We start from the raw sequence: 25,355 nt of genomic DNA on the forward strand, positions 1-25,355 counted from the left end.
CCCACCCCATTCTTTACATGCTCGCCACAAGCTCGCCTCCGGACCTCCGGGCCAGGTTTTAATGGACGTAGTAGAGCCAGTAGACCACGTTAAAGAAGGAGAAGACAGTGGGGAAGATCATCCTGGACCACTTGTCAATAGAGTTCACGTCGGACAGGTCAGGGATGTTGACCTTGAGCTGGGAGGCCCGTCTCCGTAGGCGCGACTTCTTCTGGGCGTGGCGCTCCAAGGCGCTGTGGCCATAGTTCTGGCGGGCCATGGCTGCCCTGCGGTACTGCAGTGTCGAGCTATCGTAGGCCAGCATGGTGTTGCGGGGGTCCCCGGGTGCTCCCAGGCCCCGAGACAGATCCCCGGCACCACCCATCTCGTTCTTCATCTCCAGGGTGCCGAACAGGATGTTGTCGTCAGGGGTCATCTGTGTGAAGGTGCAGAAACAGGTGGGATCCATGAGGAGTTACTGCCAACGGGAGATCTCAGAGCGGGTTAAACTTTCAACTAAGCCTAGCCAAAGCATTACTCAAAACAAGTGATCACTACTACAACGATCATTAAGTGTAAAAATACTGATGAGGTGCTAGAATGGGTAATGCAAATGAGTCAAAAATCGTGTTACTTACAGTGAGGAAAGGCTATAAGCGTTTTTGAAAGCACTAAATAAATTATTGATCATCTGTCAATCAATATCTGAGTGATAATACAACCACAAGACTATGAGGTAACATTCCTGGGAGAGCACAACGTGCTCCACAAACTAACTCTCATGGAGAAATCATCTTCATTGTCATCTCAGAATTTCAACCCGGGGAGGTTAAAATTCTGTCGATTCACAAGACAAACTGAATTAAACACAAAAAGAAAAATAAGAGAAAAAAAAAGAGGAAAAAAAGAGAAAGCAAAGGAAAAATGTGACAGGAGAAGGTTGAGAGAAATAGTAAGGACTTTGCAAAGATGGAGGCTAAAAGGTTCGGGGGGCAGGTCGGGAGAGACGTTGTAGGGAAGTGAATTCGGATCAACATTTCTTCATCCATAGCCTGACTTCTGAGGAAAAACATCCCAATAATCCAATCCCGTCCTGCTGTAAATGTCAGCTTGATGTATTTTGTTGTTTTTGTGTAACTCACTTTGAAGCCACTTAGTTGGTGCAATTCATCAAACTGCAAATGATTTCTTTCTCTTATCTGACAATTCTTTTTTTTTCTTTTTCTTTTTCTTTTCCCCAGGTGCTTCACTTAGTTTTAAGAGGTGAATCAATTGCCGTGTATACTGTACAGTATTTGCATCTAAATGACTTGATCTAAAGAGAAGCTACTGGTGTTTTGTTTTCTTCTTGCCATGTTTTGTCATTTCCTATTAATTCGGATGTAGAGCCCAGGTTAAGATTAAATTAATGCCTGCAGAAATCAAACTGCTAAGCCATGTTTGTCAGGAAAATGCATGAAGAGCAAACCAAGAGAGGGAAAAAACACAATGGTGGGAGTGATGATCAAGGTTGCCTTAAAAATCTATAAAAATCAAAGAAATGCACAGAAACTACAGCATTTTCCTCTGATCTGGATTGATTCAGATTGATGACATTGTTAGTTTTGACTTTCAAAACCTCCAGTACCTTATTTCTTTGCTCGCCTAGTCCTAATGCGGCATCGTCCACAAAGATGGGATCCCACATCGAGTCATATGCGTCAATTTCCCTCTGTTTCATTCTGGCATACAGAGCATCATCTCTCTGAACTACATTTCCCACCAGCCACTGCAAGCATACAAAATCAGCACTGTTACTTAGGGGGAAATCGTAGCTTGCCACACTCAGAAGGAAAGGGTGTTTTATTTATTTTTTTTTTAACGTCGCCGTTGTTCTTGCTAAGTTTAGCAGCTGAATAAAATTTAAAGAGAAGGCTTTGGCACCGCAGCCAGTGATTTTTCCAAGGCGCCTTGCCCTTTGGGAGACACAGAAATATGGAGATAAAGTATAAGCCAGTCATTGCTTCTGCATTCACTCGTTCAGATCCTAGTTTGAGTAATAAAGTTGATACACAAGGCTAAACCAGTGAGAAATGGAGAGCTAGAGAGCAGGAGTAAAGAGTGCTGGTAAAGGACATCAAGCATTGATCACAGCATCACATTGACCTTGAGAGGAGGAAAAAGTAATTTGCTCCCACAGAAACAAACACACACATTAACTGACAGCACAGATACCTGCAGAGGAAGCTGGCCCGCGCACGTACCTTGTTGGGGTCGGGCCTCAGCTTCTCGTTATTGGCCGTGGCCGCTTTCTCGGCCGCCTTCTTCTGCCGCTGGGGGCCCTGGCCGAAGAAGATGTAGTTGACGAAGGCGTACTCCAGCAGGGCCAGGAAGACAAACACAAAGCAGCCCATCAGGTACATGTCAATAGCCTTCACGTAGGGGATCTTTGGGAGCGTCTCTCGCAAGTGGGTGTTGATGGTGGTCATGGTCAGCACCGTGGTGATCCCTGGAGACAGATTTAGACAGAAAGCCTTCAGGCGCCGTAGGACATTTTTTTTACTATCATCTGACTGCACTGCAATGAAAAATCATTAGTTTGTAACAGTAACATTTTTTTTAGCAGTGACAACGGTTATTATGTGCGCACATCGGTTTGGTTTCCCAGACGTTCATGTTCCTCTGAGGACGAATCCTTTGGTCATCTTCCATCATAATATCAAGCTGGTGTGTGTGGTTCTGAGTGAAATGTTTGACTTCAGCCATTGGTAGAGTCGCCACAAAAATTACCTAAAATGGTCATGTGCCCCTCGAGGGTGGGGGAGGGGGGTTGAATCAATTTAGGTGATGCATTAACTTTTTGTTCAGCCTGAAAATCAGTGCTTATCTTAGCATTTGGCCTTAGGGTCTGTTGAGTGTGAGTAGACCTGCCTTCAAAAGCATTCCTGTACATGACATGAGCCTCTATGAACGGCACGTAACCTCGTTAGCGGAAAACTGGGGAAAGTTGGTAAGTCTCCCCAGAATCGGGAGCTAGCGACGTAGCTTGCCACTAGCAGGCCGTTCACTATGACATACAGGACCAAAACTTTCCCAGCAGGACATAACGGTCAATGTTATTCAGTGGTTTTAATGTTGTGGCTGATCAGTGTAGTCCTACCGAGAGTCTGTTTTGAAGGATTTCGCTCCGCACCGAATCAAGTGACATCAGGTGCTCATCATCAAAGGATATGAGCTTGTGAGCACGGCCATGTGGGCCTACATTATGTTGTAATTATTTATAGCCAACAGACTGTCTGTGTGAGGCTGCATGGAAGAAAAATACCCATCGAAACCTCCTGAGCCTAAAACCGCGTGCTTCATAAGCTAGTAGGTTAGTTTACATCCAGTCACGTATCCGCCGATCAAAGTGTACAAAAAGCCGCAGCATCGTCACTGGAAACATCTGCTGTTAATCACAACACGATTCACCTGTTTTTTCGACATACACGCATTGTGTTTGATACATTAGTCATCTGCCTGCACAATCTGCATTTGGTCAGATTCACACGTATTATAAATAACCCAGCAGCCTCCAGTGGCACTGTAGCATGGAGCCTCAGCTCTCATTGGCTGCGCCAGCCCCGCTGCGCGTTCTCCGGGCGCAGGCACATCTTTAAATCATGTAAACAGTCTGGGGCTCCAACCTGCCTGTGTCCCGGCTCACACACAGCACAAAGAGCGTGTGACAAGAACGACACAACCCAAAGCCATTTCCTGCGCCGCCAATGAGCCAGTTTGACCACGGTTCTTGAAAACATTAATGTCTGAGGGGGTTAAAGCAAAACGTTGGCACCTTCAGTTGAGTAATTTAGCTGGCGATTTGGCTCTGATAAGCTGGGCTCTCAGGCCGGCGAGAGGCTACGACGGACAGACAGGCAGAGAGGAAGACAGCACGCTTCAAGGTCGAGCTGCAGCGCTTCTCGCTCTGCATGAGTCATGCATATAGTCATCTCTGAACAACAGACATTTAGCCAGGCGGCCTATCACACTCGGCTATCGCACACACATGCTTAGAGCTAATGAGAAAAAACTAAAGGCTGGAAAATTAAAGAGTCAAAACATCAGGCTCGTTACAGACACAATAATGCATAGATTTAAGAAACGGAACGGGCTCAGTGCATGTCGAACGGCTGCTTCGGTTGTCTGTTTTATTTCGGCTTTTGGGTTATTTCCCAGGGTCGCTGTTGAGCAGAGGCGAAGCGATCCTACCCAGGGCCACTCTGGCAGCCGATGCATCGTAGTTGATCCAGAAGGAGACCCAGGAGAGGATGGTAATCAGGATGGAAGGCATGTATGTCTGCAGGATGAAGTAGCCAATGTTCCTCTTCAGTTTGAAGCTGAGGGACAGGCGGGGATAGGAACCTGAAAGAGGCGGAGGGAGAGAGATAAAATTTCCTCAATGGCAAAAACTATATGTGCTTTGTCACTGAATGTTTTGCTGTACGCCTCTAATAAACGTCTCTTTTTAATGGTGTGACGGCGGCCTATGCAGATTAAAACCCGCGTACCCGTCGAGAAGACCACGTTCTTGGAGATGAGTTTGTAGTCGACAATAGAGAACTGCGGCAGCTCTATTCTGTCGACCCCGGACACTGCGCCGTCTCCACCACGCCAGTAAAACTCGATGTCATCTGTGGTGTATCCATCTGCACAAGACAAAGCCAAGACACTTATCACCATGCAGGCCAGACGATTACAATATTCATATTTTAAAACCGTGACAATGAACAGTAAACATGTCATTTTAAAATGCATTGTAGGTGGTGTGTTTAAGGGCCAAGCCCAATTTACGAGAAGACACCTCCCTGACACGAACAAGTGACATAAACAAAAGAATGTGGTTTGCTGTGATGGATTGGTGGCCCAGACAGGTTTGAGTTCATAACCTACTTACGCACATCAGCTGTAAACTATGACTGTAACCACGCAAAGGAAACAGGTTTAAAATGAGTGTAAATGCTTTGGAGAATTCTTCTTTGCAATGGCGCAAACGAGGTCATAAAAATTGAACAGGGATATAGAGTGAAACTCACTGAAACTCAATTAGAAGCAAGTCTGTGTTAAAAAAACAAAAAAAAACATGGCCACATTTCCACGGGGGAAACAAGTTTGTATCGGGAACTTTCGTGTGTTTATTGCACATGGATGGAAACCAGTGCAGCTGCAGTCAGGGGACGCTTGTGTTCAGACTGTCTGACTCTGACACAAACAGCGTCTCAGGCAAACAGGGAGCAGCCATCTCCCTGCTCTGAGTTCTACTTTGTCCGCTTCACACTCAAAATAGAGGCAGTGACCTATTCAGATGTGATGAATAATTAAACTGGGAGGCTTTGATTTTTTAAAAATGAACACGAAAATTCTTTGTTGCTATGGCGCTGACATTCAAGGTGAAGTTAGTCACGGTGTTCGTGTTGGGTTGTTATTGGTTGGACAGGCAGCCACGGGCCTTTTTCACAGCAGACATTTTGATTTGTCATAGTGGGAGAAGCACAGGTGTTACTAATAATATGAGCAAAGGCTTCTGTCGGCGGTAACCTGCATGCACAGTAGCAGACCCCGAAAGTGAGCGCCCATCAATCATTGTATTATTCATACCTGAGCTGTCCCTGCTGTGAAATGTCAGCGGCGGAATAAAGGGCTTCTGTCTCTGGTGATGGTTTGAGGATATACATACATCTGGCATCGCTGACAGTTAAAATAAAGGGTCAGGAATACACATAGATTAAATATGGCTTTGCGACTGTGGACGGAGGGTGAGGGATTGACTCAAAATAAACCACGCCGTATGAAGTTCCTGCAGGCGTGCGGCAAAATGTGCTGGAATCGGCACACCAGCAGCCACAGCAGTGAGCTCCCCCTCAATGCCTGCATTATCACCACCCCGCATTACCCCGAAGACAGCCGAGTCCGCCGCGCTTCTGTTCGGATGTGCCTCTCAGTTCAGTTCTGATCAGCCGTGACCGGGCCCGGGCTCGGCGGGGCGTCAAAGCGTTCAAGCAAAAGGGGGTTTTGTTATGAAGAGCGCCGTAAGCGAACAGTTTATGGCCTGCACGTAACTGGTCAATCAGTTTGCGGCTCCATTCGTTCCGGACCATTTTCTCTGCACGTTTTCGAGAAAGATGTCGACGTCTTACATCACGGTACTCATCCTAGGCCTGTCATCCGAGTCCCGCGAGGAGGAAATGAAGAGAGAATACAGCATGAGCCGAGGCGCGTGAACATACATGTAATAGACTGTTGGTATTAGGGGAGCAATGAAATGAATTATTGCTGAGTACAGCCCAGCATGTGAGACCAGTGGCCAGGGCCACAGCAGCGAGCTGCTGATGTATCAGGGGTTCTGGGGTTTTTAAGACTTGTGTCTGTTAAAAATGCATCAAGTTTATCAAGGGAAGTGAGAGTTCTCTGGGCTCATTAGTCTGAATAAAATAGCACGCTCTGGCATGAAGCGATTCCAGCGTTAAAACCGTTGCCAGTTAATCCATATGAGAGCAGATACTGCCTGGTGATCAAAACTGGAGCTGTGCATGTGAGACTCTGTGTGTGTGTGTGTGTGTGTGTGTGTGTGTGTGTGTGTGTGTGTGTGTGTGTGTGTGTGTGTGTCTTTTGCATTGGGCTGCCTGAGAGAGGAGAAAGGGGGGAGAAAAAAAAAGAAGCAGCATATGAGTGATGGAGGGAGAGATAAAAAGGCTGTGATGGAAAAAAAAAGAAGTGGATGAGACTGTGCAAAGAAAGGAGATGAGAAACGGAAAGAGAGAGCGACGAGGAGAGAGAGAGAGAGAGAGAGAGAGAGATGGCGAGCATTACGGGAGAGGAGAAAGCGGCGAGGGGGCGGTTCTGACCCGCGCTGTTTTTTGTGCTGCTTAACACTGCTGGCAACGGAGTGATCAAACCCCAGAAAGACTGCGCCCTACACTACATCCCAGCCCCGTAATCCTTCTCCCCGGGGACCCAGATAAAACACGCAAAGGACCTCGTCTTTCTCTAACATGTTCCTCCTCTCTCCCCCGACATGAGAGCGCCGGATCGCGCACAATTACAAACTCCGTGTGAACCGAGCTCTTTACACTGTACAAACATGGAGGCAGAAAGCAGCAACACACAGCGTCCTCTATCAGCGCACCCTCTAAAACACTGGACCTAATCAGGCTCCTTCACGCCTTGGGAAGCCACTGCAGTTGGAGTTGAATTAATTAGGCTGGATGTTATCAGTCACCGAGCCATTAGTGATGTTCCTCTTCTCGATGCATATCTCTTGATATCTCCTCATCCTTTCTCAGCATTTTACATCCAGTCTTATCAACCTTCCTTCTACCTTGGTGCCACTGGGCCGGCAGCTTGCCTTCAGACCCGATCTGAGAGCTGCACGCGCTCTCTGCTTAATTCTGCGTCTACGTGTGGGCGTGAGAGCTGGTTGTCAGGGACAACGGTACTTACAGCTTTCGATCTCCAGGGTGCAGTTCTGCTCGTCTAGAGGGTAGCGGCGCAGGTCCATCATGCAGGCTGCAGTTGTGGTGATCCTAGACACAGAGAGGGATGAAAAACACGGGATTCGTCTCAGAGCTGGTCGAGGCTCGTTTCATTTGACCTTCACCGCAGAGCGCAACGTACACTTCTTAGCAGGATGGCGACAAAACCTGTGTAACTAAGGAGCAGCAGGCGTGGGACCATTCTTTTTTTTTTTTTTTTTTTTTTTGGTAATGGCCCTGCAACTTATGGCACCTTAACATTTCCCCCAAAGTTTGTAATCTCCAGTGGCTCCTGCTGGTGGCTACAAGAGCTACAAAATATATTGTCTATACTCTTCAGCTTTGCATCCCAGTTCAATGCTGTTTCTTTTTTTTTGGCCTTCCACCGTTGCATCCATACCTTTGCATGTTTGTCTGAATGCTGGAGGAGTTCTGCCTTTTTTTTTTCTTTTTTTTTTTCACTGTGTGTTCTCGCGGGTCTCTAATTAGCCAACCTTGTGTAAATTAATTAATGAATTTATGTGGCAGCTTGTTTACTGAGAAAAACATCAGATATCATTAGCATTAGCTTTCAGGTCTGCGGCATTTATTCTTAGAGTTTGTGTGGCTAAAGTCCATAGGACAAGCTAACAGATGAGATTTAAAAGTAAATGGACTTGATATTGAATAAATGATCAGATCTTGTGTTTTATTGTTGAATGCTGCAGTGTCTTTATTTCTTTGGTACTAATTGTAAGAACAGTGTATATAAACTATTCAAACGAGAACATAATTTATGTGGTTAGCACTGCCTCCTGTATGGAAATGGGATATATACATATATTTTTAATCAGAGCAAGACATAAATACGAAACATGTTTCGACCGCTGGACCACCAAGTGCGGCCCAGCTGTGTCCGACCGGTTCACTCAGAGCGACGCACTTCCTGTTACACATGACAAGTTGGCCAGAGCTGAGGCGGGCTGGCACCCAGCCGTGCCAAAGCCCCCCAGGCTGTCCTAGAGAGACTGGACACACACTTTAACTACATGGACTAAATCTAGCGTCCTAGACTTAGACTTAAGATAAAAAGGCCCCAACACACACTGACTGATATAAAACATGATAGCATCACGCAGCCATAAGTAACAATAACAATCATAATAATAATAGCAGCCTGTGGGAAAATTCCCAGTATAGAACGAAGCGTTTGCCGTAACCGCGGGTTTCCCTTGTCATAAGCAATTTCTGTCACTCCGTCAGTTTATTGCTTTGGCGGTTCATTCATTCATTCATTCATTCATCCATGACAATGAGCGTAACCTGGGAATACCCAGACATGAACCAATCAGCAGAAATCAGTAATAATTTAAAAAAGGATAGTATAGTTTTTGTGGTCTTTTTTTTTTTTTTTTTTTTACATGGTCTTATTCTTTTATGCAGGTACTCGTTCCAAGTAAATACATGAGAAGGAATAAAATTAAGTATTTACTGCATCCATTCAGACATATATTAGACATAATATATATGTGTGTGTGTGTGTGTGTGTGTGTGTGTGTGTGTGTGTGTGTGTGTGTGTGTATTTTTTTTTTTGTTTGTTTTTTCTGCACAGCAACTAAAACTGTGCTACGGTGGAACTGTTATTCCACATAGCCGGGGGAGTGAATAACTAAATCACATAAAGTTAACTTCATCATATCTGCAAACATATCTTAAAGAGTGCTTTGTCTTTAATAATGAAGAGCAGGAGTTTATGTGAAATCTCTCTACGTACGATGTGCGGCTCCCACGGGCCCGGCCTGGGCAAGTTTAAGATTTAATTTTTTGTAGATGTAGAAACTCGCAGCCTTTCTCTCACACACTCAGGCTCTCCGTCTTTCCGCTACACTCTTTCTTGCTCTCTGGACTCTTACGTAAGAGCCAGTTAGCAGGGCCACGGAGCACTGGGGGATTAACACAGGAGTCTCATTCCTGTCCTAGTTTACCCCTTTCATGGCCACAACTTGCTGGGACGTTGCGCTCGTCAGAGAGGCACTCATCACTCACCATCATCACCATCGCCACCAGTACATCATCATCATCATCATCATCATCATCAGGGTGGCGCAGAGGAAACGCAGGGGAAAAGCAGAAATGAGGCCAAAATGGCAGGGGTAAAAATAACAGCCTATTTATAGCCCACCTACATCATCACCAGAAGCTTTTTCGTCTGAGACTCTGCATCACTGAGCTGCATCAAGAGCTGCATCTGCATCCAGAGGCTCGCCCGGCATGTTCGATATCCACTCTGACAATTAATAAAATGCTACAAATGAGCAAGGAGAGGAATGGATGAGGGTTGCTCTGCAGGATTCCCTCCCCGTCTTTGCCTCTCCTCCTCCTCCTCCTCCTCCTCCTCTTCGTCATCTCCACTGCAGAGAGAGTCTGCCGTGGACCTCTGCAGCAGCAGCAGCAGCAGCAGTAGCAGCAGCAGTGATCATGAAGCACAGACAGACGTGTTTGCTGTTCATCAGCATCAGGGCCGGCCCCCTTTCTCTCGTCTCAACCTGCCGGCGGAGAGGCCGCGCTCTAGCAGATCACGCAGATTCAAACACGCTACATTTGCTCTGCGTCGGAGCTAATAGGACATGGAGTTCTAAAAAAGGCTGTTTTTTTTTTATTATATTTTTTTTATGCATGTTCCTTCACAGTTCAGTCGGGGCTCTCTCCCTCTGTCTGTGTGTGTATGTGTGTGGACCCCCCCTAAGGCAGCCTGTGCACCTTTATTCCAAATGACCTTGTTTACGGACATAACACAACCACCATGGATTCCCAGACAGAATCTCATTTCGAGGGAGCATCACAGCAGAGACCCGAGCGCAGGGGGAGATGCTTTGCCGCTTGCAAACCTGCGCTGCCTTTAATTAAACCGACCTTTTATTACACGAGCATTATGATAAAATTATCCTTTCGGAAAGTTAAATTAAGACGGAGGAGCCACCTCCATTTTGGATAGAGAGCCCATGTTGAGCCCGAAGAAACACACGCGATGGATCGTCTCTGCCTGTGCTCAGGCACGGTCGGCAGATTTGAAAATAAAATGTCTGCAGTCACAACAAATGAGCCTCTCCGTGTGCCAAAGCATGACGAATCAAAGAGAGGATTATTCACTTCAACATAAAGGCGCATCCAAACATACGCTGCATACGAAGCACACAGCCCGATCAGTAACTGCAGAGGGAGGCATGTAACTTTGAAGGTGATCCTACTGAAGGTATTGAGAGGAGGGAAAAAGAAGGCGGCGCACTCTCCTCCCGGCCACGGGATATCATCTATTGAGCAGCAGAGTGGAACACTCTTCGCCCCGACAAAAGACGACGTCAGTCTCCATAGCACAAGGATGTGTCCTCTCACAAAAGGAGCTACAATATTCACAGAGAGAGGAGGGAGCGGGGAGGCGAGGGAGGTGGAGGGAGGGCGGGAGGGAGAATCCTTATAATTTCTCCATTTTGAATGAAGTCTGACCTTCACGTCTCTTTTTCTTTCTCTTTGGCTCGCCTCCTTTTCTGAAGTCTGTGAATTCGGGGCGACATGCACCAGGAGTCACGCACTGGATGTCTGTGTTATTTCCCCCCCCTCCATCTCTTCCTGAATAAAATAAAATGCTAAGTGGAGTTTGTGTTTTCCTGTGGTGTGTGTGTGCGTGCGTGTGTGTCTGTGTGTGTGTTTTCTCGCAGCCTGGGCGGTATCTGTGTTATTGGCTGAGGCTGTTCAGGGGCTGGGTAATTAGATCAGACGGCCTCTCCCCGAGAGTCAAACCGAGCACTAAAGTGACAGTTGGGAGCACTGTTGTAATTTTCTGCTCCTCCTGGTAATTGAAGACCAGGATTTGGCAGGATTGGGATGAACTACACAACCAGAGAATGAGGAGTAAACAACACCCTCACCCTTCCTCCTCCTCCTCCTCCTCCTCTGCATGCACACCAAAAATAACACCCGCCCACTCACGCACACCCACCCGTAGACACAGATCCCTCACACACATACTCAAACATCTAATGTCTCCCACTAACTCAACAATGGTCTAATGTCTCGCTGTTCCCCAGGTACGGTGCTAACTAATTTTACTCGTTTCAGCTCAGTAATATGTTTGGCAGCTCGTGATGCAAAGATAGGGGAAACGTGATGTTGTGTAGAAGTTAAAAGTAAAGAAAGTGAACTTTGTGGTTTGATTTGTTGGGTTTTGAAATACACAACGCTTTCATGCAGCGCAGCGTGAATGAATGAGAATGTAGGAGTCAATGTGTACAGCATATTAGATTTTTCGGTGTGTATGAAATTCAAGTTCATAGCTAAAAAAAAAATACTGAAAATAATTTCTTGTTTTCATTTTACTAAAATATGTTTGATTCATGTTAATGTGTATTTAAATGGATTTAAATTTGTGGGGGAAAATTAAAAAAAATATAAAAAGATGTCTGATCAACCAAAGATTTTGCGACACATACTAAAAACAGAATCTTCACAACTGCTGATCCTACATTTCCCACAATGCAACACGTCACTTTCATCCCAAGTTTTAAAGTCTCCAAGTAAAAGCTGTGGTAATCCGGACGTGTAGCACGCTCATTTCTCATTCTCACGTAAATTGACTTTCATATGTAAAATCTTGTCATTCCATTGTTTTTTTTTCCCAGCTATTTTCAGTGCATTTACTTCGACTAGTGTGACAACAGGCAGTGCATTGTGTACACCTGCCAACTCTACTCAACTTTTCACCCTCAGTAGTCGCCATCTTGGCTAAATGTAGGAAGCTAAAACGAATTTTAAAACGCAAACTGTTGTTTGGTGCCAGTGTACTCTCAATTGGAAGCCGTCGGTATACCTGTTGGGTTTATTTAGCAGTCTGAAATAAAACGGTACCGCAAAATGCAACAGCTAACACTCGGTGGTCAAATGTTGCTACCCTCGTGTTGGTGAAAGTCTGACTTGATATATTCACCTTGAAACACAACCATGTTGAAATTCATGCACGCCACAAGTTGGTGTACACAGCCAGTATGCATCATACTACATGGAGGAGTATTAACTTCCTTACTTTATTACAATTGAGGATCTTATTACTCGAATATTTATATTAAATTGCAGAAGAAAATGTTATAGTTTCTACTAAATATTTTGTTTTATTAACAAATCTCATGATCAATGTTTAAATTAAACCTTAACCTTAAGTATTTGAGGTATTTCAACTTGATGGTAAATTATAATTGTAAATTATTAAATTACAGTACGTGAGGAGGCAAATTTCATTCGTTCACATTTCCCAAATGCCCCCATACAGACTGTATGTCAGCGCGTCAGGAGTATAGTTGCAATCACTGCAAGTACAACTCCGCAGTGCTCAATCTGCATTCTTAATTTATCTTTTGTTTACCCTTTACTTTTAAATGCAGGACTTGCAACAGATCAAAACACATCTTCCACCGCCGCTGACGGTTCCGCTGATGACGATGACTCGAATAAACTCATAGCCCCGCAGATGACGGCCCAGACTCCGGCTAAGACGCTCTGACAGGATGCGTGTTTACATACGTCCCGTTTCCCCCCGTTGAAGGCTCCGCGTCTCCTCTCGGTTAGCCGTCTCCTCCACATCCACTAAAGCCCTGCTGTTGCAACCAGCCGGCCCCGTCTCTACAGGTATGTGTCAGTGTGCTCACAGCGCACAGGCATCTGGCCGGGCTGACTCTGACAGCAGCTTGTGTCTGGCCTTGCTAGCATCAAATAAAACCTGGACCAAACCCACGAACCAAATAATGGAGGAGCCGGGAGGCAGCAGCCCTGACAAGGACAACGTATCTGAGCTAACATCGCCCTGCTGCACGCACGCCCTCCAATTTTTAGCCACACATTTGCAACACTCCGAAGGTGCTTTCTGGCTGTTACACCGTGTAGCATAAAAAAAAGAAAAAAAATGTGCGAGGCTTATATAATTGTGTGTTATAAATGACATGCCTTGTCTCTCGAAACAAAATGTGGCGATGAATAATCTGGTGCAGTGCAGATACTTAAATTTTTTAAGCAGTCTTTGCGCAAGAAGGGCATCTCAGTCTAAAGAGAGAATGAGTGAGCACTGCAACGTCTTGAATTAGCAACAATAACCTCGGCTTTTAAACACACACTAATGTCAGACACGCTTGCGCGCAGACGCATGAAGAGACGGTGACAGATCTGAGGAGGCAGCAGTGCAGTGATGGACGGGCTGCGTTAGCCCGCGCAGCCAAATGCGCAGCATCAGTACAAATACAGATTCAGTGTTTGTATTGAACTGCTACATTATTGATTGGGAGTTATCAATTATGGATGGCGGCATCCTCAGAGGCATCACAGTCCAGCACCGCAAAGAGACGCCTTGTAGCCGGGGCTTAACCGTTACACACAATCACATTCACTTTAACTATTTGTACCCCACCTGCTTCATTATTGATCATAACCAGATCAATTATTGAAAGTGATGATCACCAGGGGATACGAGGGGCTAAGATGTAGAGGCATGCTCCTACACGCAGCATGTTAAGGACAAGTCTGCATCATTACAACTCATCTTTGGACACGACTGCTTTCATGTAGTGTTATTACCAGGCTTCATGTGCGACGTTATTTTTATGCTCCTTTGTTATGTCGTGTCTTAATGCCTTCCTCATGTAAACTTGCCTCTGCTTTTCCATCTTCACTGTCGTTAATCATCTCAGAACGCAACGAAACAATAATGATCCCTTGCTGCACATGCAGGATACGACTTGTCGAGTTGGTCAAGGTTGAACTCAGAAGTCAATGTCTCACCTGTGAGTGATAATTTTGCTGTTTGCTTCCATCTTCTCTTGCGAAAACAAAACAGAAAAACCAATCTAGTCACTCGTGTTTCCAACCAGGATGATTCATCTCACAGTAGTTTTTTATTTGATATTTGGTAGTGGAGATAAATGGGAAGTAGTGAAGGGCAGCTCCCTGTTTAGCCGACAATTGTCACCAGTTAAATCAATACCAAAAGACATAAAATTAACGGTCAAAATAAATTCGCCTCACGATTACAGTTCATTAAAAGAGGTTCAGTCTGAGATAATTCCCCCGACACAATCACATTACGCGTCATAATCAATGCTCTAATTGGGACATAATCGGAAGGGCAGCTGTAAAAGGCTTACCTGAGTCCATACAGCACCGTGCCATCAGGGTGGAGACGGATCATCCTGTTCTTGACGGTGACGCCGTGGACGAAGGACTTCTTGTCGTTCAGGAAGTAGGTGTCGGGCACCCACAGCTGGTCGGCCACTCGGTTATCCAGAGTCAGGTTGTAGGAGATCTCAGAGTAGGACAGGCGCTTGTCCCGCCACGCTTGCTGGAAGTACATCGTCAAGGTGTAGTCCTGGAGGACGACATCGAGAATCAATAATTCTGACGTTAATTGCACCGTGAAGCCAAACTCATAGAATCAAGCCACTGCATCTTTCAGGTGTAATCACGTTCGCTACCAGCCGGGGAGCACATCAAGCGCCGGCAGCGTGTCACCTCAGCTGAACATGACTCCATGGACGTGTCACAGCACGTCGTTCAGATGCCACGCAGCGAGAAGGTCAGCCAAAAGGTCAAGGGTGGTTCGAAAGGCCACAGCCCGTTCTGGGGGGCCTCGGAGGGCTGGGGTTCGGGGGTTAATATTCAACTATCCTCGACTAATTCTGAGACCATAACCAGGGGGGAAGTTTTTCAGCTGGCTGACTATTGTCTCGCCGCTAAAAATATCCGCCTTCCACTTGAATGAGCGAAGCCACTTTCTGCTTTACAGAGACAATGCTCCCTCCGATGCGAAGCGCCAGTAGATTTGTGCAGCTGGGGCTTCCTCCCTCTCCCTTTTACTGTCGGGTTTTGCATAATAAACAACCAGAGCTGATGAGATTCAGGAGACTTTTCCAGATTTAACCTTAGTGGTGGGGGGAAAAAAACAAAATTGCCTTTATACTGTACAGTTTGTTTTTACACATGCTCAGAGATGTGGCAGTAAACTGTACCACCTCCTCCCTTTCTCCTCTCCGTCTCTTTTCTCTGCTTCTCACTCTTAAAAAAAGATTCACACCCACACACAGCCACGGTGTAGCACAGCAGTGCGGCCGGATCTGCTTGGTTACAGTGCAGTGCAGCGCAATCAGCGAGTGGGAAAACAAATTAAAAAATGTACGGCCCTTGAAACAAGGCCCTTGAGCTTTTATTCAGAGCAGCCATGGTCACTTATGTTCCTGTGTTCCCGAGCCCCCCCTACCCCCCATCCCCAATCCACACACACACACACACACACACACACACACACACCCACACACACACACACACACACACTTTTTATAACATCACACACTGGCATGGCACTGCACAGCTATCGCCACTTTCGCTCCCAAACTCTTATCATTCACTGCATGCAAGCGTGCGCGCGACCAAAACATTGTGCAAAAAGGACATCTAAAAATACACGAGCTGCTGCCATGTTGATTTATTTATTTATTTATTTTTTTTGTTAGGGAATGAAAAGTCAAGCGGGGACAGCTGCATCTTTATCCTGTTTTTTACAAGAGTTCCCACCGAACCCTCCACTCACATGCGCTCCCTCTCTGTCTCATTATCAGCCTGTCGATCGGATATCTCTATCACCTCCGGGATCGTTAGCGGCCGCCTGCAGGCTCGGTGTGTACATCACCCACTGAGGCTGCAGCATCTCCTGCAGCACGGCCCTGTCTTTAGCAGCCATGTCAATGGAGAAACATAGAAAGACATGGAGCTCTGACTGAGGGAAATGCTCTTCCTAAAATGCCTAGAAATAATAATAATAATGATAAAAAAAAGAGCAAGAGATAATATCAACTACAGCCACCTGGACTGTTTTTAAAAAACAAAAAAGAAGTTATCGTCAGTTAACACTTTGGTTGATAAAGTACGAAGGGCAAGAATGTGGGAGTGTCATATCTTCATTTGTTAGTAGTTTTGTCTCTTTTTCGCTCTGTCCATTGAGAGAAAGGAAGTAAATCCTCATCTTTCTGCTTAACAAGTGAATCACACTGATTGATTAATTATTAAAACTTGACTAATGTCCCTCCAGTCGACTAATTGATTAAATGACGGATGACTTCGACGTCACTAGGATTTAAATCGGTCTCTATTCTAAGTCACTTTCCCTTAAACATAAGAGAGACGTTTAGTGTTGGGCGGTAAAAATCTGATTTTTGGACACTTTTAAATCACTGCCATGTGCCTCCTGTCACTCACATGTAATTCTTTGTAACGTAATAACGGAACGCAGATTCATGATGGACCTTTTAACTCGTCATGAAAGCGCAAGTGTTATTGGAAACATTTATGATGACTATCCAAGCGTTGCGCCATGACGGCCAGATGGCGAGCGGGGACCCTGAAAGCGAAGCGGTCACATGGAAATCAGGCTTCAGTATTATTATTATATCTTTATTGTTATTATTGTTATTTTTTATGATTTACAACTGTGCTTCTTTTTGCGTTCTCGTTTAGGGTGTGAGGGAGCTTGGATTCAAGATGTCTGCCCTCGTTGAGCTGAGTTGGTGTGCGACGCCTCGTTTTGAACGTTTTGGGGGGGGTTTAAACGGTATAGATATGCATCGGGAACACCTGGGCCTGCACGCTGCCTCCTGGCTGTGCTGTGAAACAGCAGAGTAATTACAGCTGCGCAGATGGTGATGTTTACTTTGAGCTGGACATCACCTGAACTTAAAGAGGGATTCAGTATAGAGGAGTATTTACATATTGTAAAACTAAATCTTGATCTACCGTCCTGTATAAACACGTGGGATGTGAACATGTCATCCATTACACTAGACAGAACAAAAAAGGTTATTTTCCTCCAAACAAAGCAAATATAATAACAAGATCCTCTCTGCAAATATGCATATTTGACAAATTTGCATTGGGCCACTATTACTGATCATCAAGATTCTGACGTGATTCTTCTCTTCTGGACCGGAAATTATTTCTCTGCAACAAACAAGACGTCAAAGTGGAGAGCAAAAAGACACGAGGGGCAGGTGAGAAGGACTTCGCAGCATCCTCAACGGGCAGCAGATAAGCGAGAGAGAGTCGGGCCGTCCCACGCTGGAGCGTCGGTCTCAAAGCGACCTTCAGTCTCCTTGTCACAAGCTCTTCTCAGAAACCCCATTAACATCACGCGGACGCCGCGTCGTGCATCAGTGAGGGAGACATCTTGTGGATAGCACCAACATTTCTATTTTATACCACGACAGCACTGAATGTATAAACGTGGCGAAGACACAAATGCGGCCAGGCCACCTTAAAAAAAAAAAAAAAAAAAGCAAAAAAAAAAGCATGAAGGCCGGGTGCTGCGTGACAGAGTCTCACTGCAGATCCATTTCCGGGCTAGCAAACACCCATTACAAACCTGACAGTGACAAGGAGTACATTTGTGTTTCCCTGAGAAATCTGACAGACTACAGTTGTTACAAGTCCTCCATTACAACTACATCGGCTGTCACAGGCGACACGGGAGAGAGCTGCACATGGACGAGATTAACTCCACTTGGTTTGTAAATTTGGATGCGAAGGAGCACCTGACGATAGAAATATAAAATTATAAAATGAAACACCAGTTTTATTCATGCAAAGTAGTTAATTTTCTGTTAATCTTGATTAAAATACTCAAGTACAAGTGTGTACGGTTGCTATTCAGTCCTGGTTTCAGATATAAAAGGTGGTTAATTATGATGGATATCGATTAGAGCAATGCTAAATAAAAAGAAAGAAAAACACTAAAACAACAAGTAGGAGAGGTTGAACCGTCGGTTTAACTAACCCCAAACATGAATAAAATCAGAACATTCATTTGTGAAGGACTTTTTTTTAAATCAGCAAACGTAAATAAACCAGGTTTTTAACCACTGGTGGAAAAATCATCAAGTCAAAACATCTGAATTTACAATATTTATATGAATCATTATATGCAACAATGACATATTTCATTATGTAGTGATTGTTTTTATAGCGGTAGAGGAAAAACCTTGAGCAAAAAAAAAAAAAAAAAAAAGAACTGTCTGTATGTGCACTGCTCTCACATCTCTCTGCAGCCTCACTGCACCGGACACATGTCCACCATGTTGCTACCACTTTCGTGTTCTGTTCCAGAGAGGAATCTGCTGATAATAACAAAGTCCACCAGGAGACACTCTGACATTTGGGCAATAACGAGCTCGTCTGCAGACATCTCCTTCGCCTGTTTGCTCTGCGAGGTCCGGGAGCCCGTAACGCGGCACGTCAAGTGTTTCCGGGTTAAGTGCGAGCTCCAGATTAAATGCTGGTGGTCAAGGAGGGGGGAGTCAACGCATTGTGTATGAGCTGCCAGTCGCACGTGTCCCGAGGGACGTGACAGCATCGGACGCCTTTATGACTCGCTTTCAAATGGGTCATTTTTCAGTTGCTTAGCTTCGCTGGAGAAAAGCGCCAGACAGAATCATTAAGTCATCAACACATTAAGGGCCTTTAGTGGAGCTGGTTATCTCACGCCCTGCTTTAAGACAAACTGTGATTTAGTTCCCTATGCAGGACATAATGAAAGAAGATTACGGCCAATTTAAACTTGGATCATAACTTCACTCCGGCACTGGGACTCTTTGAGGGAAAGCTTTGCTAATTACGGGAAACGACAAAACCCACAAAGTAAAAACGGGATTTCTAATGTTGGTTTACACATGTATAAACCAGGTCTATTTAACATCTACAAAAATATAACTACCTGCCTAAAAAGAAATGCAAACATTTGGCACGTAAAGAAAACCGTATTAAAATCCTTTCTTTTCCAGGTTTCACTTTGAGGTCCAGCACAATTATATATATATTTTTTTCTTTTAAAGAAGCTTTTTTGAAGCAGTGAACCCTGCATGAGTGCAAGTAAGCTGCAGGATTAAGTGTTGTTCTTGTGCTGTAATTATACTGCTGACCACATTAATCTGTAATTCTGTGCGTCCACTCAGCATAACTAATGACATCGTCCTGGACAACCTGTGTTTGTGTCTTGGGCTTTTTTTAAAAAAAAAAAAAAAAAAAAACAGCTCAGCAGAGCAAGAAGAATAGACAGAATTAAAGGTACGACTGGACGAACAAGATGCAAAATTATTGAGCGTACACAGGAACTGGATGTGTCTGTGCAAAAAACGTGCGTGTTTCCAGTTTAAGAGGAGTCCTTATTTTGAGGAGCTGATGATCGGAAATGCATTCAGCAGCAATTCTGACACAGATATGAAATAATAAATCGAAATGGTTGCCGGATTCAGGTCCTCGAGTATGAAGATTAGCTGCTTTTCTCTGTTCTCCGTTAATAATTGCACATTAGTTTGACTGAATAAGGAATTTGAAAGTGGCTGTGATGGGAATTATCTGCAGTTTCGGGTAAACTAATAATAGGCAGTTGCATCTATGTGAGACGACAGCCTTGACGTCAGCAATTGTTAAAACAACAATGACAATTGTAACAAAAGACAGAAGACAAAACAACTACACCTGGATTGTAAGTGAAAAACCTTGAAAAAGTCCCTGGAAGAAAAAAAAATAATAAAATAAAATAAAGAGGCCTTATTTGCTTTTCCTTGACTTTCCCAGATCCACCAAAAAGGGCTGCGTCGTCATGGCAACACGGAGTAAAAATAACACAAGCTTATTTTCCACAAGCTGAAAATAAAATGGAACAGGATCAGTTTGGACAAACAAGATCAAAATGGTTGCTAATTCGCAGACACAAGGAGCCGCGTCTCTCACGCGGACGCACTGTTAACGCCGAGGCCCCCGCGCCTCCTTCCCCCCCCGGTCATCGGCTCCCGTTATCGGACGGCCAGATCCCCTCACGCTCATCGTGCAAAGAAACCAGCGCTCGTCGGGATAATGATCTTAATAAAAGGGAACTCTCACGCCCCACTAATTCCTCCCATCCCAGAAGCCACCACAGCTGGTTTGTTTAAATCTTTTAATTCACAGCCAGCTAATTAACATTCAGAGAGCGGTATTATAGTACAGGCAGCGCCTCTTAACAACCACCAACCTCAGGTACTTTACATGTAATTAACGAGAAGGAGGAAGAAAAGGCGAGCAGTGAAAATACTCATTTACCTCCCTCCTCATTCCTTGCCTCGGAAGTGTGGCCATGCTCAACGTATGGGCCGTGCGCCGAAGACATTACTATGCAGCACCGATGCAATGCTGAGACAACAGACTCGCCTTGTATTTAATCAGCTGCTCTGGCTGTGTGCGGAACACTTTTTAATGCACCGTAACCAGGGTTTGGTCCCCGGATCTGTGATTTCAGCTAAAGCAAACAGCATTATGCAAATGGAAGTTCGGCTGCAGAGTGGAAGGGAGACGACTGACGAAGCGAGGACAGACAGACAGACAGACAGATGAACGGCAGAGTGGGGGTCTTGACCATGATATCATACCCGTGCCACATTCCGCGCTAACCCCTGTTGTGAGTCAGCACAGCCCACCCAGCAAGGATGTGTGGTCACACCTCGGACTCGGAGGACGCTTCCCTCTCGAAATAGCAGATTTGTAATGTCACGCGGGCGAAGCCTGCCGCCACGACACTGACTGACCTGCACATTTTTATTGCCCGACAACATGGCTGACCTTTGAGCCTCAGTGGGCCGATGCTGTGGATCAAACAGGAACGCGCACACACACACACACAAAAAAATGTCTCCACGTGAACCTGTTTCACAGAGAAGACGCAGAAGAACTACAAATCCCAACCACAATCCCCCACTTCAACAACCATCTTGCCCTTCGCGTCAGAACAAAAATGCCACAATGCCTTCAATCAGCCACGACCAAAACGCAGAGTTCATTGTGCACCAGAGGCAGTTTTATCTTTAATTAGAGGACCCGAGCAGCTGTATCCTCCACAAAACCGCCATGGCGGGCCTGCACACAAACACTGAATTCAAATCCACCCGCTTTCTTTCCACGCAGCAAATTCCTCCATTTCCCTTCCTGGTCAGTGTCATCATGGCGGTTGCTTGGAAATCTTTCCAATCAGAAATCACCGAATTTACAACGTTGCTCCGATTAAGATGAAATAAGCCCAGCGTAAAACCAAATAAAAGCTTTTAATATAAACTCCTCTCACGGCACCTCTTAGAACATTTCCTTTTCTGCGACCAGCTTGTTATCTCGAAGAGAAATTTTCCTTCAGCACCTTTTCATTCTTCCTTTAAAATTCAAATTAAGCACCCGATATCTTTAACGAGAAACCACCACGGCCTCTCAAATCTGAATATTTTCTCGGCGCCGCGCGTTCTGTGACGGTCTGACTTGGTTTGCGGGGGAAAAAATGAAAACATTCGATTAATTTACCACGAAAACCAAAAACTTGCAATATTTTTTTGGCTGACATTGTTGGGACACGATTGCAGAATCTGAAAATGCGCTGCATGCCATGGTTCTTAGCCCCTCACACCACACTGCAGATATTACAAATTCATTTTACGCAGTTTAACGTTTCAGTTCTCGGATTTCTTTTAACTAGTGCAGACATCCCAAATAGCTCAATGTGTCAGTCCAAATTTGGTGCAGATTTGCATAAAATGATGGATAACTCAACGCATCTAGCGCATATCAGTTTCATGGGGTGGTCCTGCTCTTAGATGTCGATCATTTCCTGAGTTTGAAGGACGCGTAATTACAGTAAAGATGATTTTTCCAGCCTTAAAGCCACACACACGCACAAACACACAAAACCCTGCAGCTATGTCAGAGGGTTAAGGACGCCCAGACTCCAGATCTTCAGCGGCGACACAAAGGTCTGCAGTAACTTTTCTTCAGAGGAGACGGTGAAACCGATCACCTTCACCTCTCTCCCACCTCGCTCTTCGCTGCGTTCACCAGTTTCATCCCGGCCCCTTAGTGTTGTTTTCCCTCCCAGCACTTTAATCTTAAAAGCAGCTGCCCCTGATGAGGAAGATCAAAGCGGCCCTGCACCAAACACAGGTCACCGGCTCCGTCCTCATGATCACGGTGCAACGGTGATATTATTGATTTCTCTGAGATCAATCTCGTCAACCGCTGTTATCCTCTATTGCACCAAAGAGAGCTGGACACGAAGGAAGGAAGGAAGGAAGGAGGAGGAGGAGATTCCAACCTGTTATGTAAGTCGAAGGGGGGACGTTTCAGGAGGTAGCAGCAAAGTGTGGAACACAAGTCCACGAGGGCTCGAAGGTTTTCGGTTTTTATTCTTTTTAACTTTTCGTCTAAATTTGTCTGCCGTGTCAGAGGGACGCCTGTGCAGATCTGGCAGGGAGAGCTTTTTCTGAGAAATGGGAGCGATGAATGCGCTCTCATAGCCACGGGGAGCTGCATGACGTCAGCCGCCATTCACTGTTTGTGCACAGCTTTGTGTTTCGTTGCAGACACACGCGGATGTATGAAGAAGTGTTTTTTTCCAGATGAATGCCTGCATAGATGCCTAGTTCTTAAGTAAGATAACCCTTTGGAGCAAGGCAGAGGTGGATTACATGGCTGCTGAGCCCAGAGTCACAGCTAGGGATCCAGTCAAGGTGGTGGGAGGGAAGGATGGAAAAGAGAGAGAGAGAGAGAGAGAAAGGAGGGAGAGGGAAAGCTGAAGAGGGGTTTCTATTTCAAATCTCCCCGGACCCCGAAGGCACTTCCGTTCTGGCAGCATCTTTCACCAAAATAAATCATTTCCTTCAAAGAAGAAGCTGTAGTCATTGTTTTTTTTTTGTTTTTTTTTTTCTATGTCAAAGCAAGCACACAGACGCTGCTGTTATGTATCTGCTTCAAACTCATTCAGGGCAGATTAAAGTGACCATCCGACATGAAGCGGACATGCAAAATAACCACAAACTAAATTAAAAATTAAAAAAGAAATGGTTTTGTTTACCAAAGACAACACATCTCCCAGCTCCTGGTGGCAAACTTGCTTTTCATGCTTCTTATATAACATTTCTCCATGGAGAGGCTGCTTTGAAAATCATCCTTTCTCACACTCTCATTTCTCTGCAAAGACTGCCCTTAATATATATGCATGTCTTTCCCTCAACACATCAAAAAATCTCATTGGCAAAATCAATAATGTCGTTTAACTGCAATAAAATACACATGACATCGCCGTCAGCTTCATGCGGGCTGCGGTCGGTCTGTCCGTCTGTCGCACGGATCAATAGGTGGAGCTCTTGCATGGGCTGAACTTTTCCCCCTGTCCTCTCCAAGTAGCGCATCAACTTCATTTTTTTTTTTTTTTTTTTTTTACTTGCGCACCGGAGCGTTTTTTTCTCCCCCTTTTCGTCCCCCCCCCCTTCAATGCTTCAATGCTGTGTGACGAGACATTTATTAATAACAAATTGCTTACGTCATCTGACAAGTAGGGGGAAGATCATTTACGTAGGATGATGATGTGATTGGTCGCTGAACTAAACCAAAACCAAAAAATAAATAAATAAAAAATAAAAGACCGTGCTTTGGTTCGTTTTAGGGTGGTATGTGTGCCCGCAAAAATTATACCACCGAGCCTTGACAACGTGAAGCAGTCACACATACACACACATGCACACACGCGCACGCACGCACACACACGCACACAAGCAGCTCTCCGTGCGCGCAGCCGGGGCCGTGCGTCCGAGTGCGCCAGTGAGAGTGTGTTTTGAATTCAAATGCAGCATCACACCAGAGCTGCAAATGCGGAGACCGAGAAGAGGATGGCGATGATGTGTTTGGGAACGGAAGACCTTCGCGTTTCTTTAAGTAAAAAAATAAAACAAATAAAAATTAAAACAAATAATAATAATATAATAAAAAAACGTGCATTTTAAAAAAAGACTGATTCTCTCTCACACACCCGTGATAAGTAGCCCACTTCAGAGGCGGGCTACTGCGGCCGTGCCATCCACAATTTTTTGGCAACATTAAACGGGATGATGGTGATGATGACGACGACGACGATGATGATGTTAAAGATTCACCTACCATATTGACTTCGGACACCATGTCTATGCTGGCTATGTCTATATTCATCCCCACGGCCACCGGCGCACCTGTGAGGGGAAAGGAGGCGTTAATACACGAGAAACGAATTCTTCTCTCATCATGTAAATGTAACTGATTCGTGACGCGAGCACAGGTTCCTCTCTGATCTCCGCACCTACGGGAGACTTGAGCATCATCAGCCCCGAGCAGGAATCTTCGCGTCCGACACACACATGAGCTTAAACGGCGTTAATTGCATTTATTTGGCGGCGTAATCAAACATTGATGAGCGGTATCGATCACGTTAAAAGCCCCCCTCGTCAGGCGAAATATGCACATCATTTCTCTTAAGGCTAATTGGAAAGGCCTATCTGAGTGTGAAGGGACGATTATGTAAATTAAAGCAGATTTTGCGATTCATTAAACATGTATCGCACGTCGGGAGGGCGTGAAAACATGACATTCCGTTTTAAATTTTTTGCTCGTTACCTCCGAAATCTGGCCTCAACCGAATGTCGTATCCTTTCATCAGCCTGTCCACTGTTTCTTTTACCAGAGGCATATTGCTCGGATCTTTGAGATCCTTGACGCTGTAGAGGAGGAAGAAAAAAAGGTGGTGTAATGCAAAATAGCTTGTTCATATCTCACGCCAGGCACGTTTTAACAGAGGCTACACGACATGCAAGACAGAGAACCGATAAACGACATTACCCTTGAGCCCAGACGAAAGTCACTAGCAAGGAAAAAGTCAAAATCCCAAAGTGGTTTTTCCTGATCCTCCCCATCGCAACAGCTTTCGTGATGGTTTCTGGATGCGAGTGAGGAGAGCGCACATCCAACTTACTCCAGACAGTGCAGAGGAGCCAATGAGGGGCGCATGCG

At 45.2% G+C, this 25,355-nt stretch overlaps 1 protein-coding gene across 2 annotated transcripts; it reads right to left on the reverse strand.

Moving 5' to 3' along the window:
• Positions 1 to 25,350, reverse strand: gabrb2a (gamma-aminobutyric acid type A receptor subunit beta2a). 2 transcript variants are annotated; one of them, XM_047584775.1, is made up of 10 exons: positions 25,185 to 25,350; positions 24,963 to 25,063; positions 24,474 to 24,541; positions 14,630 to 14,850; positions 7,438 to 7,520; positions 4,509 to 4,646; positions 4,210 to 4,362; positions 2,223 to 2,467; positions 1,607 to 1,747; positions 1 to 415 (listed from the first exon to the last, which is right to left on the reverse strand). In XM_047584775.1, the coding sequence occupies exons 1-10, from the start codon at positions 25,256 to 25,258 to the stop codon at positions 59 to 61; spliced, it is 1,581 nt and encodes a 526-aa protein (XP_047440731.1). In that variant the 5' UTR covers positions 25,259 to 25,350; the 3' UTR covers positions 1 to 58. The 2 variants fall into 2 exon arrangements, with proteins under 2 accessions (XP_047440731.1, XP_047440732.1); XM_047584776.1 differs by lacking the exon at positions 1,607 to 1,747.
• Positions 25,351 to 25,355: the final 5 nt, after the last annotated feature.

The sequence above is a fragment of the Mugil cephalus genome, chromosome 5, assembly GCF_022458985.1.
Source record: "Mugil cephalus isolate CIBA_MC_2020 chromosome 5, CIBA_Mcephalus_1.1, whole genome shotgun sequence".
NCBI lineage: Eukaryota > Metazoa > Chordata > Actinopteri > Mugiliformes > Mugilidae > Mugil > Mugil cephalus.

Coding starts and splice junctions, on each gene's coding strand:
- gabrb2a (XM_047584775.1), bottom strand. CDS start 25,258: ATGGGGAGGATCAGGAAAAACCACTTTGGGATTTTGACTTTTTCCTTG. Junction 25,064..25,184: donor ACTTTCGTCTGGGCTCAAGG/GTAATGTCGTTT, acceptor CCTCCTCTACAG/CGTCAAGGATCTCAAAGATC. Junction 2,468..4,209: donor GGCTGCCAGAGTGGCCCTGG/GTAGGATCGCTT, acceptor ATCTGTCTCCAG/GGATCACCACGGTGCTGACC.